Genomic DNA, 15,700 nt, shown 5'->3' with positions numbered 1-15,700 from the left:
TGAGATCAACACAGAGCTCAGAAAGACCTTCAGAAGTTCCAGTAATCTTATATATTCTATAGTTTTATTATGAAAGAGCTGTCACAAAGAATTAGCTTGTGCTTGTTGTTGAGTGTTTGCAGGTGCAGAAGGTGAGTTGAGGTGAAAATGTGGAGAGGGATTTATTCTGCCTAAGTCCAGTCAGATGTGAGATATTGACATCAGTATCAATTTGGCAGTTTTAGTAACATTTAGAATACAAAATTGTTTGTTGATATTCTTAATCATTCCTCTTCATCCAGCATATGAGATACCATGAAAATGGTGCATGAGAAATGGCAGAACAGACAGATCAGGAGAGTGCAGCGCAGCCCTGAGGGTATAGGGAATCAGTCCGTCCTCATCTGAGGGTGAACGGTTCTCAGAAGACCAAGTCAAAAGATCTTGTTTTGTAGCCTGTGTCTGTAAAAAAAGATATATCAATATCTAGTGGAGTCAAAATATTTGCAAACAAAAAATACTGTGGCAGAACTGTATACACAAAAGCTAAGGGTGTGCCCTCTTTGGGAGTCTATTTGGCTTCTTCATCAGGTAAAGAGTTATCCTGAGCCATTTCAGAATCTCCTGGTTCATGACCCTTGACCTTAATGACAGCTAGATGTTTAGATTACATGCGTCTAAATGATCTGAAAAATTAGCATGTGAAATTGGCTTTAAAACCATGTGCATGCCAAATTTTACCAAAATCATGAGCTACACCAAAAGTGTATTGTGAATCAGTATAAATAGTTCCAGCCAGCGATCGGGATCCTGTTCCTCTGTCATTCCCTGAGTGACACTGTGTGGTCAGGTGTTGTGTCTGAATGATATTAATAATAGTGAATACATGATGTGGTGCAGATACACAAAAATTCAGCTGACCCAGACATTCGGCTGATAGAATAAACAGAAAATAGACCACGTGTTGTTTTAAAAAAATAAACACCTGAAACCTACTCTAAACAATAGCTACAGTTTAAGCAGAAATAATCCGGTAATCTTTAATAATCATGGAGAGAAAATGGCTGCTGTACAGCAGGCTCTGTATAAACATGGGGCGTGTCTGTTACTACACGGAAAACTAGGAGAACGAAAACAACGTGGATAAAACAAATCAAAGTTATATAAACTATATCAATATTATAATAAGTTTATTGAATTGGTTTCAGTTGCTAGATGTATGAACTCTAACACTGTTGTAATTAATTTAAAATGAAATTAAAGGACAAGCCGCGGAGGGGCGGAGTAAAAACACACTCCACTGTTACGTCATCACGTAACAGGGAGCGCGGTAACTTCCACGAAAGAAGCGTCGAATCTTTCGGTCCTATAAAGAGCTTTACGGAATTTATTTATGGCTGTCTTTATTAAATTTGTTCATAAACAATCTTCTATAGAGTTCAAATGGAGGAGGGCAGCGTTTTAATGAAAGTTCTGCTCCTTCTCTCTTTTTCTCCTCTTTCATTATCAGGTGAGTTCTAACACTAAACTATCAGATGATATTAAAACTGTTTTGTGTAAATGTGTCTCAGTACTTCAACAGATTATGAAAATATAATTAGAATATCTTGTTAAAGATAACGTACAATGTAGAACATTAAACTATAATACTTTAAAACATTAAAAAGGCGTACATTAAACCCAAGGTGCTGTGACACGGTGACCGTCTTTACTTTCGGTTTCGGTTTCTCCGAACACTAACTGTGTTACTAGGGTTAAACACTAATGCCGGGTTCACACTGCGAGTTTTAGCCTGATTTTAGCCCCAATTTTCAGGTTTTGCGAAATCGCCGACAAATGCCCGAAATCGGAGGCAAATCGGAGCTCGTGCACGCAGTGACCATTACACAGTGTGAATGGTCAGAGACGCGATCTGAGGTCACCGATGAGTCCCCGACGCCCATGAAATATTAGTCATGTTAAATATCTGGACCTGGCGGGGACTCAAAGTCCTGGAAGGAGTTCTGGCTGAAAAACACCTCGGCGATGACCTACAGCCAATGAGACAGTGAGATACTGGGCAGTGCGCAGTTCAGGGAAGTTAAAGACCACAATATCAGCAAGCATGGCTTATCACTTCTCACGTGCGCTCGGTTGTGAAACGCAGTTTGCGGACCAGACAGAGTGGTCAGTGATTCTTCCTATTGTGAAGTCGTGCAATGTGGACACAGCAGCAGCTGAATGCAGTGTGAAAACAACAGTGATCTGACCACTGGGGAAATCCTGCAGTGTGAACTCGGCATAACTGGCAAAGTCGCGCGTCAGTGACGTCACTAGAGATGAGCTGTCAGTTGAGAACCAGTGGGCCAATAAAGAGCTTCAATTTAAAATAATGAATGACATAAACTATATTGCCAAAAGTTTTGGGACGTCTGCCTTTACATGCACATGAATTTTAATGACATCCCATTCTTAATCTGTAGAGTTTAATATGGAGTTGTCCCGCCCTTTACAGCTATAACAGCTTTGATTCTTCTGAGAGGCTTTCCACAAGGTTAAGGACTGTGTTTATGGGAAATTCTGACCATTCCTCTAGAAAGCGCATTTGTGAGGTCAGGCACTGATGTTGGGCGAGAAGGTCACAGTCTCTGCTCTAATTCATCCCAAAGGTGTTCTATGGGGTTGAGGCCAGACAAGTTCCTCTACACCAAACTCACTCATCCATGTCTTTATGGACCTTGTTATGTGCACTGGTGCACAGTCAGGAATGGGCCATCCGCAATTGTTCAAAATGCCTTGGTATGCTGAAGTATTAAGAGTTCCTTTCACTGGAACTAAGGGGTTAAGCCCGACCCCTGAAAAACAACCCAACACCATAATCCCCCTCCACCAAACTTTACATTTTGCACAATGCAGTCAGACAAGTACCGATTTCTTGGTAACCGCCAAACCCAGACTCGTCCATCAGATTGCCAGACAGAGAAGCATGATTGGTCATTCCAGAGAAGGTCTCCACTGATTTAGAGTAGCGGTGTGCTTTACACCACTGCATCTGACACTTTGCATTGCACTTGGTGATCTAAGGCTTGGATGCAGCTGCTTGGCCACGAAAACCTATTCCATGAAGCTCTCTACGCATGGTTCTTAAGCTAATCTGAAGGCCACACAGCTATTGACTCTGATGAACACTTTGTGGCCTAGTTGCTGTTCTTCCCAATTACTTCCACTTTGTTATAATACCACTAACAGTTGGCCATGGAATATTTAGTAGTGAGGAAATTTTATGAAATTTTCATTGCACAGGTGGAAAGCTATCACGGTACCACGCTTGAATTCTCTGAGCTCCTGAGAGTGACCCTTTCTTTCACAAATTTTTGTAGAAGAAGTCTGCATGCCTAGGTGCTTAATTTTATGCACTTGTGGCCATGGAAGTGATTGGAATACCTGAATTCAATGATTTGGATGGGTGTCCCAAAACTTTTGGCAATATAGTATATCTATTGAAAGAATTCCTTCCATCAAAATTTGAAATTGAGCAAAACTCTTGTAAATTAGGCGAAAGTGATATTGAAATCTCTGAGCACATTTTCTTCAACTATATCCACTCAAAGCTCTTTTGGTCTCTTGATTACAGGGGGTCCTCAGCTTACGTCGAATTCCATTCCTACAGGCATAGCATGTGATTTTAAGCCGTAAATCGGAATTCACATAATGTACATAAGTACCTATGTCACTCACCTATGCCGGCAAATGTAAACAAAGCTGTCTTCCTCGTATGGCGCCACATGGCGATGTATTCGTCCGCTCCGCTCGCCAACTAGTTCTGTAGAGGGTGCTCTCGAGTGTGGTGTGTAAAAATGTTTTAGACCCCCTCCTGTGTAAAATAAGATAACACTGAAACAGAAGAAAGGGGTGACAGACTCAGGTGTATGGTCAGTGTGTGGTCAGCAGGGGGACTGGAGTTTTATAATAGGGAAGCTCTTATGTGTCTGTTACTGAAGTATAAATCTCTCTGTGTTCTGGTTTATATATTTTATCTCTTCAGCTGGGGTTATGATTTAGTTTTTCCCCATAAAAAGTATCAAAAGTCTTTTTCCAAAATCAGATCAATAGAAGTGACAACTATCTCAAGTAAGTGATTATCTCAATTCTACTAAAAAAAGTAGGAACAGTGAGAAAGAAAGAAAGAAAGAAAGAAAGAAAGAAAGAAAGAAAGAATGAATGAAATTTTAACTGAAAACAATTTCATCTTTTACAGACACACACTCTCTTCAGTATCTCTTCACTGCAGTGACAGCAAGGATAAATTTCACTTCTGTTGGTCTGCTGGATGGACAGCAGTTTCAGTATTACGACAGTAACATCAGGAAGATGATCCCAAAGACAGAGTGGATGAAGAAGATCAGTGTTGATGATCCAGATTACTGGAAAAGCGAGATGGAGAAGCAGCAGGATGAACAGGACACCTTCATATTCCACCTGATTTCTGTAATGCAAAGTTTTAAACAGACTGAAGGTGAGAATAAAACACACTCAGAGCTTGAATAACTACACACTGACTGTACTCTACACACACACACACACACACACAATATGACAGCACTATGGTGGATACACTTGGTAAAAAAAAAACAAAAGCCTTTAACTTTAATAAAGCAGCTTGTTAAGTTGATCTGTTTCATGGTCATGAGCTCAGTTTATTTCTGCACAGCTACAATGATTTATTCATGTATGATCAAAACCCTGGAATAAAAATGAACCTGGAATAAAAGCAGTCCTGTATCACTGTCAGGGTCTCATACTGTCACAGTTAAAGATTAGAGAGAACCAGAAACCAGGAGCTAGTGATAAACTGAATGTATCTCACTGAAAAGCATGAAATAACACAAAACACTTTCGATCTTTACTCATTTCCTGTTTAGTAAACTGCTGATGTGTGAGAAATGTGAATGTTTAGTTTGAGGATTATGGATATATTCATGAACAGGTTGTGATCTTGTTCATCTCAGTGTAATGAACAGTTACAGTGAATAAGTGAATAGACTTAGTCTTGCTGATGTTAAGGTGGAGGTTGTTCCGCCGGCACCCAGTCCTCAGAGTCTTAATCTCCTCCAGGTAGGCCGTCTCATTGTTGTCGGAGATCAGTCCGACCACAGCGGTGTCATCAGCAAACTTGATGATGGTGGTGGAGTTAGGTTGTGGCCATGCAGTCATACGTGTACAAAGAGTACAGCAGGGGCTCAGAACACAACCCTGGGGGCTCCAGTGCTGAGGGTGAGTGAGGCTGAGACATGTCTGCCCATCCTTACTGCCTGTGGTCTGCCAGTTAGGATTGGAGATCCACTGACAAAGAGATGGGCTGAGTCCCAGGTGCTCCAGCTTGGTGGTGAGGGTGGAGAGGGGATTATAGTGTTAAATGCTGAACTGTAGTCAACAAACAGCATTCTAACATAATTCCCCTTTCTAGTGTCCAGGTGAGTGAGTGATGTGTGAAGGAGGTAAGAAATGGCATCATCTGTTGAGAGGTTCGGCGGTGGCGAACTGTAGTGGTTCCAGTGTGTCAGATAGTGAAGAGATGATGAAGTCTCTGACCAGCCGTTCAAAGCACTTCATCACTACTGAGGTCAGGGCTACAGAGGCGATAGTCGAGGGAAGCAGGATGGGGTTTCTTCGGGACAGGAACAATGATGGACTCTTTGAAGCACGTGAGGATTGCCGACTGGGTTAAGGAGAGGTTGAATATGTCTGTGAACACAGGTGCTAGCTGGTCAGCGCAGGCTCTGAGGATCCGACCTGAGATTCCGTCTGGTCCTGCTGCTTTCCTGGTGTTCACTCTCCTGAAGGCTCTCCTCACGTCATGCTCAGAGATGATGAACGCATTGGTGTTGGCATTCTCTTCCTGTCTACAGCCATTAGCATTAGCTGTAGCATTAGCTTTAGCATCATTAGCTGCAGCCTCGAAGTGAGCATAGAAGGTGTTCAGCTCGTCTGAAAGAGTCACTTCCGCATTCATCATACCGGATGTTGGTGCTTTATAGTCCGTAATTGTCCTTAATCCCTGCCACAGGCTCCTAGAGTCACTCTGTTGGAGTTGTGAGTCTAGTTTTCTCCTAGCGTAGTGCTGCTTCGCCTCCTTCACTGCTTTCCGCATGTTGTATCCGGATGGTCTTATCCACCCACGGCTTCTGATTACACTTATTACACTTAAAAGTGTGTGTGTGTGTGTGTGTGTGTGTAGGAGTTCACACACTCCAGAGGATGTACGTCTGTGAGCTCTATGATAACAGCACCACTAGAGGATATGATCAGTTCGGTTATGATGGAGAAGATTTCATCACTCTGGACCTGAACACTGGAACCTGGACTGCAGATAAACCTCAAGCTGTGATCATTATAAAGGAGTGGGATCCTACAGGATATGAGGCTAAGAAGCAGAAGAGCTACCTGGAGAAGGAGTGTATTGATTGGATAAAGAAGTTTGTGTCTTACGGCAGAGAGACTCTGGAGAGGAAAGGTAAAGTGTGTGATCTGCTCTGTTAGTGTGACTGTAACACACACCAATCATTTCCTTACACTACCTCATAAAAACTCTTTCACTGCAACAAACACACACACACACACATGCACACACACGCACACACCTGTACATGTGCACCCTGTGCACCCCTGACCATCACACCCACATGTGTTTCTCCAAACTCTTACCATAAGTCTGATGCCTTAAGACAGGAAATGTGTGGAAACAGGAAATTTAAAGGCTTTATCTTATACTGTGTGAAAACTCTGTAGACTGAGAGCCAGACTGATTACAGTAAAGTAAACCAGGGGACACACATTCTAAAGCTGATTTTAGGAATGAAAATGTATTTCTATTGAGTTACTTAGACATGGATGTAATTACAGACTGCATTAAAGTATACTGATTTAAAAATATGGGACTAAGTTTTAGGCTGAAAATAACAGTTCATGACTGATTTTATGTAACAGGAAAAAAAATTAAGTTAGTAATTAAAATTAATTATGTTATAACAACAACAAGAAAAAATTATTTTACAATAACAAAAACATAAAAATAGGCAATTACAGTAGAAACACCAATTTACATACAGGGGTTGGACAATGAAACTGAAAGCGCCTGGTTTTAGACCACAATAATTCATTAGTATGGTGTAGGGCCTCCTTTAGCGGCCAATACAGCATCAATTAAATCTTGGGAATGACAGATACAAGTCCTGAGGGATTTTGAGCCATTCTTCTTGCAGAATAGTGGCCAGGTCACTCACGTGATGCTGGTGGAGGAAAGCGTTTCCTGACTCGCTCCTCCAAAACACCCCAAAGTGGCTCAATAATATTTAGATCTGGTGACTGTGCAGGCCATGGGAGATGTTCAACTTCACTTTCACGTTCATCAAACCACTCTGTCACCAGTCTTGCTGTGTGTATTGGTGCATTATCATCCTGATACACGGCACCGCCTTCAGGGTACAATGTTTGAACCATTGGGTGCACATGGTCCTCCAGATTGGTTCGGTAGTCCTTGACAGTGAAGGTGGACTCATCAGAGAACAATACATGTTTCACATTGTCCACAGCCCAAGATTTTCGCTGCTGGCACCATTGAAACCGGCGTTTGGCACTGGCACGAGTGACCAAAGGTTTGGCTATAGCAGCCTGGCCATGTACATTGACCCTGTGGAGCTCCCGACGGACAGTTTTGGTGGAAACAGGAGAGTTGAGGTGCACATTTAATTCTGCAGTGAGTTGGGCAGCTGTGGTTTTATGTTTTTGGATACAATCCGGGTCAGCACCCGGACATCCCTTTCAGACAGCTTCCTCTTGCGTCCACAGTTACTCCTGTTGGATGTGGTTCGTCCTACTTGGTGGTATGCTGACATTACCCTGGATACCGTGGCTCTTGATACATCACAAAGACTTGCTGTCTTAGTCACAGATGTGCCAGCGAGGCGTGCACCAACAATTTGTCCTCTTTTGAACTCTGATATGTCTCCCATAATGTTGTGTGCATTGCAATATTTTAAGCAAAACTGTGCTATTACTCTGCTAATTAAACCTTCACACTCTGCTCTTACTGGTGGAATGGGCAATCAATGAAGATTGGCCACCAGGCTGGTCAAATTTAGCCATAAAACCTCCAATACTAAATTGGCCAGTGTTTCAGTTTCATTCTCCAACCCCTGTACATCAAAATAACAACAAAAACACATTTTATTAAAGTGAACATATCACACTTTTTATATTTTGTGTTTTTTTTCTAAACTGGTTTTTACAGCTTTTAATTTCACTGTTTCACTGTCAAAAAAATATTCTAAACAAAAGTCGTTTTTAAAATAATTAAAGTCACTTTTTCTCATGTTATTTATATATGGATAAATCTCAGAGACTCTTAATATTTCTGTCTCTGTGTCTCTGCAGATCCTCCTACACCATCAGTGTTCCAGAAACACTCGCCTTCTCCAGAGGTGGTGTGTCACGCTACAGGTTTCTTCCCCAAAGAGGTGATGATCTCCTGGAGGAAGGGCGGAGAGGGCGTGAGCGAGGGCGTGGAGCTCAGAGAGGCGTTACCCAACCAGGATGGAAGCTTCCAGAAGAGAAGCATTCTGAAAGTCCCAGCTGAGGATCTGCAGAAACACACCTACACCTGCGTGATTCAGCACAGCAGCTTGAAGGAGGAGTTAGTGCTGAATGTGAACATAAACAATCATAAAAATCTATCTGTAAGAGAAACACTTTCCTATAAAACTGCAGATTTACAGTGAAAACACATTTACTGATGCAGCAGATAATAAAAACTCATTGCTTTAACAGATGAAGGATCAGGTGGAGGATCAAATGGAGGATCAGGTGGAGGATCAGGTGGAGGATCAGGTGGAGGACTCATCGTTGGTGTGGTCATGACTGTTGTTCTTGCTCTCGTTGTTTGTGCTGGAATTATGGTCTGGAGATGGAGAAGAAGAAGAACAGGTGAGAGGAGGAAGGAGGCAGATGTGGAGTTTTCAGAGAACAGATATAGAGATGTTTCAATTTCAGGTTAGACACAAATCTGATACAGACACAATGTCTTTTAAAGTTTAGTTTCATTCATATGAAAGTCAAATACACTACATAAAATTTATAATAATGTATAATAATTTAATAATATTTAAAATCTAATAGATTATTAAGTTTTGTTTTTATATAATGTTTAATCCAGATTGTGTCCTGGAGTGTTTGACATGGTTTACAGAAAATCTCTTTGTGTTTCTTTCTGTGTGATTTTTAGGAGACACTACGAGGATGGAGAGTATATTTTAAATATTCTTAAACAGTGTTTGTGGAAAATATAAAAGATATCTATTTTTTCCTGCTTGTCTACTTTGTGGTTTATTTTTTTGTATAATAAACTCTGTATAATAAAGTAACTGTAATTATTTTATTTCTTAAATACTCAGTAGTTTTTTCTTGCTGAAGAACTTAACACATTAGACACATTTAACACCAAATATAAAAGATGAATATTAGTGATAATGACTGTCTTCCATTCAAACAAACAGTGCAGTAGAATCAGTGCAATAACACAATGATTATATAGAGAGAGGACGTGAGATGTAAGAAGTGTGATGATGTGTAACACTGTGTCTGCAAACTGCAATCTATAAAAAGAAATAGATAGCTAAGTAACTGTGTAGCAGCTGGAAAACAGCAGTGACAGTGATGTGTGGTTTGGGAGGTGAAGAAGCTCCAAATGGACCAGTTGCAGCAATCTGATCTTTCAGCTGGAAGATTAGAGAGGACCCACACTAGTGCACAGACACTCTATGAAGGCTGAATAGAATCTTTTCACCTTGTCATCTGTTAAGCATGGGGGTGTATCTGTCACTCTTTGGAGTTGTGTGACAGCCACTGCCCCAGGAAACACTGCTCAGGTACTGAAAGTGTGGATTTCAGTAAAAATCAGTAAATTCTGGAGGCAATTCCAGTCTACTACTTAAGAAGCATAAACTGAAGCTTTAGAAATCACGATCACAGTCGACTACACACTAAACAAAACTTTGTACAAAAACACACTTAAAATATACAAACTGATTAAAGAGCAAACCGAAAACAGGTTATAGTAAACAACGACAACACGTGGGCTGAGACAAAACGTGACAAAAACAAAAACACACGTAAAACGTAAACAATGACTCAACATGGAACTGTGCCATAGTGATACTCTCTGAGCTGAAGACTCAGAACAATAGAACAGTTTTTATCCCGAGGCCATTAGACTGATAAATCGTCCAAACCCACTGCCACTTCCACCTGTATCATCAGGGTAAATTCAGTGTTCAATGGCACTCTGCACTTACCTGCTGGACCATCATACACTCATAACGGATAATCATGGTCAATTTAGACACTGGACTTTACACTGACACTTAAAAATTATCACTTTATTGATACTTATACACTCACATTTATACTGTGAAGAATTTTTTACTGCCAGTTGTTTTTCTAATTAGAATAGGGGTTCTCTTCTTCTTTCTCTATCATTACTTTCTTTTTTATGCTACTATTATTTATATTTTTATTACACTTTACTGTATATTCTTTGCTTTTATTTTGTATTGTCCTTGTAAGTTATGCTTGTTTCCCCCTTATGACAATAAAGCTCTTGAATGTTGAATATAAGAGAGAATTTCTGCCTCCTACTGATCAACTAGAGATTTACCATGAAACTTAAATTCAACTCTTAATTAAATTAAACTCTTAATCACCCCCAGCGTTCATTATGTTCCTACAACAACAGCAGCAGCCTGCAAATGAGATTTCTGCTATAGATTTCTGCTTCATGACAAGATGACGAGATGAAATGTGCTTTATGGGACACAGGGACAAAGTTTTGACACAATATCACCATAAGTGATTGACACAAATAGTAGCTTTTATTGCCAGAGCCTTTACAAATCTGTTATTTTATTAGACCAAAACAAAGAAATAATTAATTTGCCCCTGAATATTTTATTACACTGGACGATAAAGTAACAGATTTGATACTGGATTTCAAGTAAAAAAAATAAATGTACAGAATCCTGAAGATCTTGCAGTTATATAATAATACTGAGTCTGTAAATGTGATTTCAGAAACATCAGTGTCATATGAAGTAAGCAGTAAATGATATGTGACATTATGTTCACACATTCCTCTGTCCCACTGAAGAATACACAACATGTGGATCCTCCTTTACATCGTGTCTCTTGTCCCTCTTGGTTTTCTTCTTAGAGAACTGAAGTGCAGCGTAATTCACAGAGTCCGAGTCAGAAACCTGCAGGAACACAGAAGATACACAGAGACCATAAAATATAAAAATAAATCAGGGACACTGAATATATTTTATATTGAGCTTGTTATTGAGCTGGAGTGAGATTTAATAGAGATCATGAAGCCCTCGTGGAGGAGAAACTTCAGAGCCTCTCTCTGAGAACCTGGGTGTGTGTGTACTTTGCTCCTGAGAATAAATCTTATAGAGCAGAAATAGATTCAGGTTTTTCTAAAAATGTAAATCTCTGCTCTAAAGAGTCAGCTGGATCACAGTGGTGGAAATCACAACCCACCAAATTAACACAGATATTATTATTGTTGTAGTTGCTGTTCTTGTTGTTTTAAACAATCAACACATTTATCTTTTCTCAATGAAAAAATACAAATACTTTTTACGAAATTTTATACGAAAACAATTAATATATTGACTATATACACCAATCAGCTGATCGAACATACTGACCACTGAGAGGTGAAGTGAATAAGACTGAGTATCTCCTCATCATGGCACCTGTTAGTGGGTGGGATATATTAGGCAGCAAGTGAACATTTTGTCCTCAAAGTTGATGTTAGAAGCAGGAAAAATGGACAAGTGTAAGGATTTGAGCGAGTTTGATGAAGGGCCAGATTGTGATGGCTAGACCACTGGATCAGAGCATCTCCAAAACTGCAGCTCTTGTGGGGTGTTCCCGGTCTGCAGTGGTCAGTATCTATCAAAAGTGCTCCAAGGAAGGAACAGTGGTGAACCAGTGACAGGGTCATGGGCGGTCAAGGCTCATTGATGCACGTGTGGAGCGAAGGCTGGCCCGTGTGTCTGATCCAGCAGACGAGAACTTGTTGCTCAGATTGCTGAAGAATTTAATTCTGGTTCTGACAGAAAGGGGTCAGAATACACAGTGCAGGACAGTTTGTTGTGTATGGGGCTGCATAGCCGCAGACCGGTCAGGGTGCCCATGCTGACCCCTGTGCACCACCGAAACCACCAACAACGGGCACGTGAGCATCAGAACTGGACCACGGAGCAATGGAAGAAGGTGGCCTGGTCAGATGAATCACGTTTTCTGTTTTCACGTTTTTTGTTGAGATGAGTTCAACGTATCCTATGATGTCAATTTATTTCTAATTATGATTTTCCACCATTTTGGATTTCGAGCTAAAGCTGTTTTTTCGCTACTTTTCCAATAGTTTTTTTTTTCACGTTATCTTTAGAGTAATAAAATAAAATAAAATAAAATAAAATAAAATAAAATAAAATAATTTTGACAGTCCAAACAGTTAACCCATAACTGGCCACAGAATCAAACAGTGAGGTCACCAAACAGGAAGTGAAGCTGAATTTATCCATATATTGACCCAAAACTTTTGCCATGACCTGAACCTAGGTAACAAATTTTGTGCAATTTTGTGTAACATGTTTAATATACTTATATCTAAATACTGTTATTACTACCCCTTCTCCAAAAGTGTCCAATCTTCACCAAATATGGCTCAGATCATCTGGACACCTGTTTAAACAAAAATCATCAAAGAAAATTTGATATTCAACACAATCTCCAGGGATAGGTTTGGTAAAGGTATAGGTTTGGTAAAGGTATAGGTTTGGTAAAGGTATAGGTTTGGTAAAGGTATAGGTTTGGTGAAGGTATAGGTTTGGTAAAGGTATAGGTTTGGTGAAGGTAAAGGTTTGGTGAAGGTATAGGTTTGGTAAAGGTATAGGTTTGGTAAAGGTATAGGTTTGGTGAAGGTATAGGTTTGGTAAAGGTATAGGTTTGGTGAAGGTAAAGGTTTGGTGAAGGTATAGGTTTGGTGAAGGTATAGGTTTGGTGAAGGTATAGGTTTGGTAAAGGTATAGGTTTGGTAAAGGTATAGGTTTGGTGAAGGTAAAGGTTTGGTGAAGGTATAGGTTTGGTAAAGGTATAGGTTTGGTGAAGGTATAGGTTTGGTGAAGGTAAAGGTTTGGTAAAGGTATAGGTTTGGTGAAGGTAAAGGTTTGGTGAAGGTATAGGTTTGGTGAAGGTATAGGTTTGGTGAAGGTATAGGTTTGGTAAAGGTATAGGTTTGGTAAAGGTATAGGTTTGGTAAAGGTATAGGTTTGGTGAAGGTATAGGTTTGGTAAAGGTATAGGTTTGGTAAAGGTATAGGTTTGGTGAAGGTAAAGGTTTGGTGAAGGTATAGGTTTGGTAAGGTATAGGTTTGGTAAAGGTATAGGTTTGGTAAAGGTATAGGTTTGGTGAAGGTATAGGTTTGGTGAAGGTAAAGGTTTGGTAAAGGTATAGGTTTGGTAAAGGTATAGGTTTGGTGAAGGTAAAGGTTTGGTAAAGGTATAGGTTTGGTGAAGGTAAAGGTTTGGTGAAGGTATAGGTTTGGTGAAGGTATAGGTTTGGTGAAGGTAAAGGTTTGGTAAAGGTATAGGTTTGGTGAAGGTATAGGTTTGGTGAAGGTAAAGGTTTGGTGAAGGTATAGGTTTGGTAAAGGTATAGGTTTGGTAAAGGTATAGGTTTGGTAAAGGTATAGGTTTGGTGAAGGTATAGGTTTGGTGAAGGTAAAGGTTTGGTAAAGGTATAGGTTTGGTAAAGGTATAGGTTTGGTAAAGGTATAGGTTTGGTGAAGGTAAAGGTTTGGTGAAGGTAAAGGTTTGGTAAAGGTAAAGGTTTGGTAAAGGTAAAGGTTTGGTGAAGATATAGGTTTGGTAAAGGTAAAGGTTTGGTGAAGGTAAAGGTTTGGTGAAGGTAAAGGTTTGGTGAAGGTAAAGGTTTGGTAAAGGTATAGGTTTGGTGAAGGTATAGGTTTGGTGAAGGTATAGGTTTGGTAAAGGTATAGGTTTGGTGAAGGTATAGGTTTGGTGAAGGTATAGGTTTGGTAAAGGTAAAGGTTTGGTAAAGGTAAAGGTTTGGTGAAGGTAAAGGTTTGGTGAAGGTAAAGGTTTGGTGAAGGTATAGGTTTGGTAAAGGTAAAGGTTTGGTGAAGGTAAAGGTTTGGTGAAGGTAAAGGTTTGGTGAAGGTAAAGGTTTGGTAAAGGTATAGGTTTGGTGAAGGTATAGGTTTGGTGAAGGTATAGGTTTGGTGAAGGTATAGGTTTGGTAAAGGTATAGGTTTGGTAAAGGTATAGGTTTGGTGAAGGTATAGGTTTGGTGAAGGTATAGGTTTGGTAAAGGTATAGGTTTGGTGAAGGTAAAGGTTTGGTGAAGGTATAGGTTTGGTAAAGGTATAGGTTTGGTAAAGGTATAGGTTTGGTGAAGGTATAGGTTTGGTAAAGGTATAGGTTTGGTGAAGGTATAGGTTTGGTGAAGGTAAAGGTTTGGTAAAGGTATAGGTTTGGTGAAGGTATAGGTTTGGTGAAGGTAAAGGTTTGGTGAAGGTATAGGTTTGGTGAAGGTATAGGTTTGGTGAAGGTAAAGGTTTGGTAAAGGTATAGGTTTGGTAAAGGTATAGGTTTGGTGAAGGTAAAGGTTTGGTGAAGGTATAGGTTTGGTAAAGGTATAGGTTTGGTAAAGGTATAGGTTTGGTAAAGGTATAGGTTTGGTGAAGGTATAGGTTTGGTGAAGGTAAAGGTTTGGTAAAGGTATAGGTTTGGTAAAGGTATAGGTTTGGTAAAGGTATAGGTTTGGTGAAGGTAAAGGTTTGGTGAAGGTAAAGGTTTGGTAAAGGTAAAGGTTTGGTAAAGGTAAGGTTTGGTGAAGATATAGGTTTGGTAAAGGTAAAGGTTTGGTGAAGGTAAAGGTTTGGTGAAGGTAAAGGTTTGGTGAAGGTAAAGGTTTGGTGAAGGTAAAGGTTTGGTAAAGGTAAAGGTTTGGTGAAGGTATAGGTTTGGTGAAGGTATAGGTTTGGTGAAGGTATAGGTTTGGTAAAGGTATAGGTTTGGTGAAGGTATAGGTTTGGTGAAGGTATAGGTTTGGTAAAGGTAAAGGTTTGGTAAAGGTAAAGGTTTGGTGAAGGTAAAGGTTTGGTGAAGGTAAAGGTTTGGTGAAGGTATAGGTTTGGTAAAGGTAAAGGTTTGGTAAAGGTAAAGGTTTGGTGAAGGTAAAGGTTTGGTGAAGGTAAAGGTTTGGTGAAGGTATAGGTTTGGTAAAGGTAAAGGTTTGGTGAAGGTAAAGGTTTGGTGAAGGTAAAGGTTTGGTGAAGGTAAAGGTTTGGTAAAGGTAAAGGTTTGGTGAAGGTATAGGTTTGGTAAAGGTAAAGGTTTGGTAAAGGTATAGGTTTGGTGAAGGTAAAGGTTTGGTGAAGGTAAAGGTTTGGTGAAGATATAGGTTTGGTAAAGGTAAAGGTTTGGTGAAGGTAAAGGTTTGGTGAAGGTAAAGGTTTGGTGAAGGTAAAGGTTTGGTAAAGGTATAGGTTTGGTGAAGGTATAGGTTTGGTGAAGGTATAGGTTTGGTAAAGGTAAAGGTTTGGTAAAGGTAAAGGTTTGGTGAAGGTAAAGGTTTGGTGAAGGTAAAGGTTTGG

General features: G+C 40.0%; 2 protein-coding genes and 1 long non-coding RNA gene across 4 annotated transcripts in view; 2 read left to right on the top strand and 1 right to left on the bottom strand.

The window, feature by feature from the left end:
• Positions 1-1,289: 1,289 nt before the first annotated feature.
• On the top strand, positions 1,290-8,681 carry LOC131343774 (RLA class I histocompatibility antigen, alpha chain 11/11-like; the record flags this gene model as incomplete). Its single annotated transcript, XM_058375705.1, has 4 exons — positions 1,290-1,489; positions 4,217-4,474; positions 6,197-6,472; positions 8,392-8,681. Coding segments are annotated over exons 1-4 (891 nt in total), but the record flags the coding sequence as incomplete, so codon positions are not given.
• Positions 8,682-9,303, top strand: LOC131343076 (uncharacterized). 2 transcript variants are annotated; one of them, XR_009203101.1, is made up of 3 exons: positions 8,682-8,693; positions 8,785-8,940; positions 9,239-9,303. It is a non-coding gene; the product is annotated as an uncharacterized LOC131343076 (long non-coding RNA). The 2 variants fall into 2 exon arrangements; XR_009203100.1 differs by having other exon boundaries at positions 8,785-9,006; positions 9,239-9,295.
• A 1,599-nt stretch (positions 9,304-10,902) lies between these two features.
• Positions 10,903-15,700, bottom strand: part of LOC131343167 (uncharacterized) — an 8,172-nt gene continuing 3,374 nt past the window's right edge. The window contains exon 6 of the mRNA XM_058374608.1: positions 10,903-11,264. Within this exon, the coding sequence (XP_058230591.1) occupies positions 11,133-11,264 (132 nt within the window). The 3' untranslated portion in view covers positions 10,903-11,132. The remainder of the gene's footprint in view (positions 11,265-15,700) is intronic.

This window comes from Hemibagrus wyckioides, linkage group LG22 (genome assembly GCF_019097595.1).
Source record: "Hemibagrus wyckioides isolate EC202008001 linkage group LG22, SWU_Hwy_1.0, whole genome shotgun sequence".
Lineage (NCBI taxonomy): Eukaryota > Metazoa > Chordata > Actinopteri > Siluriformes > Bagridae > Hemibagrus > Hemibagrus wyckioides.
This window is presented reverse-complemented; position numbering and strand designations above follow the sequence as displayed.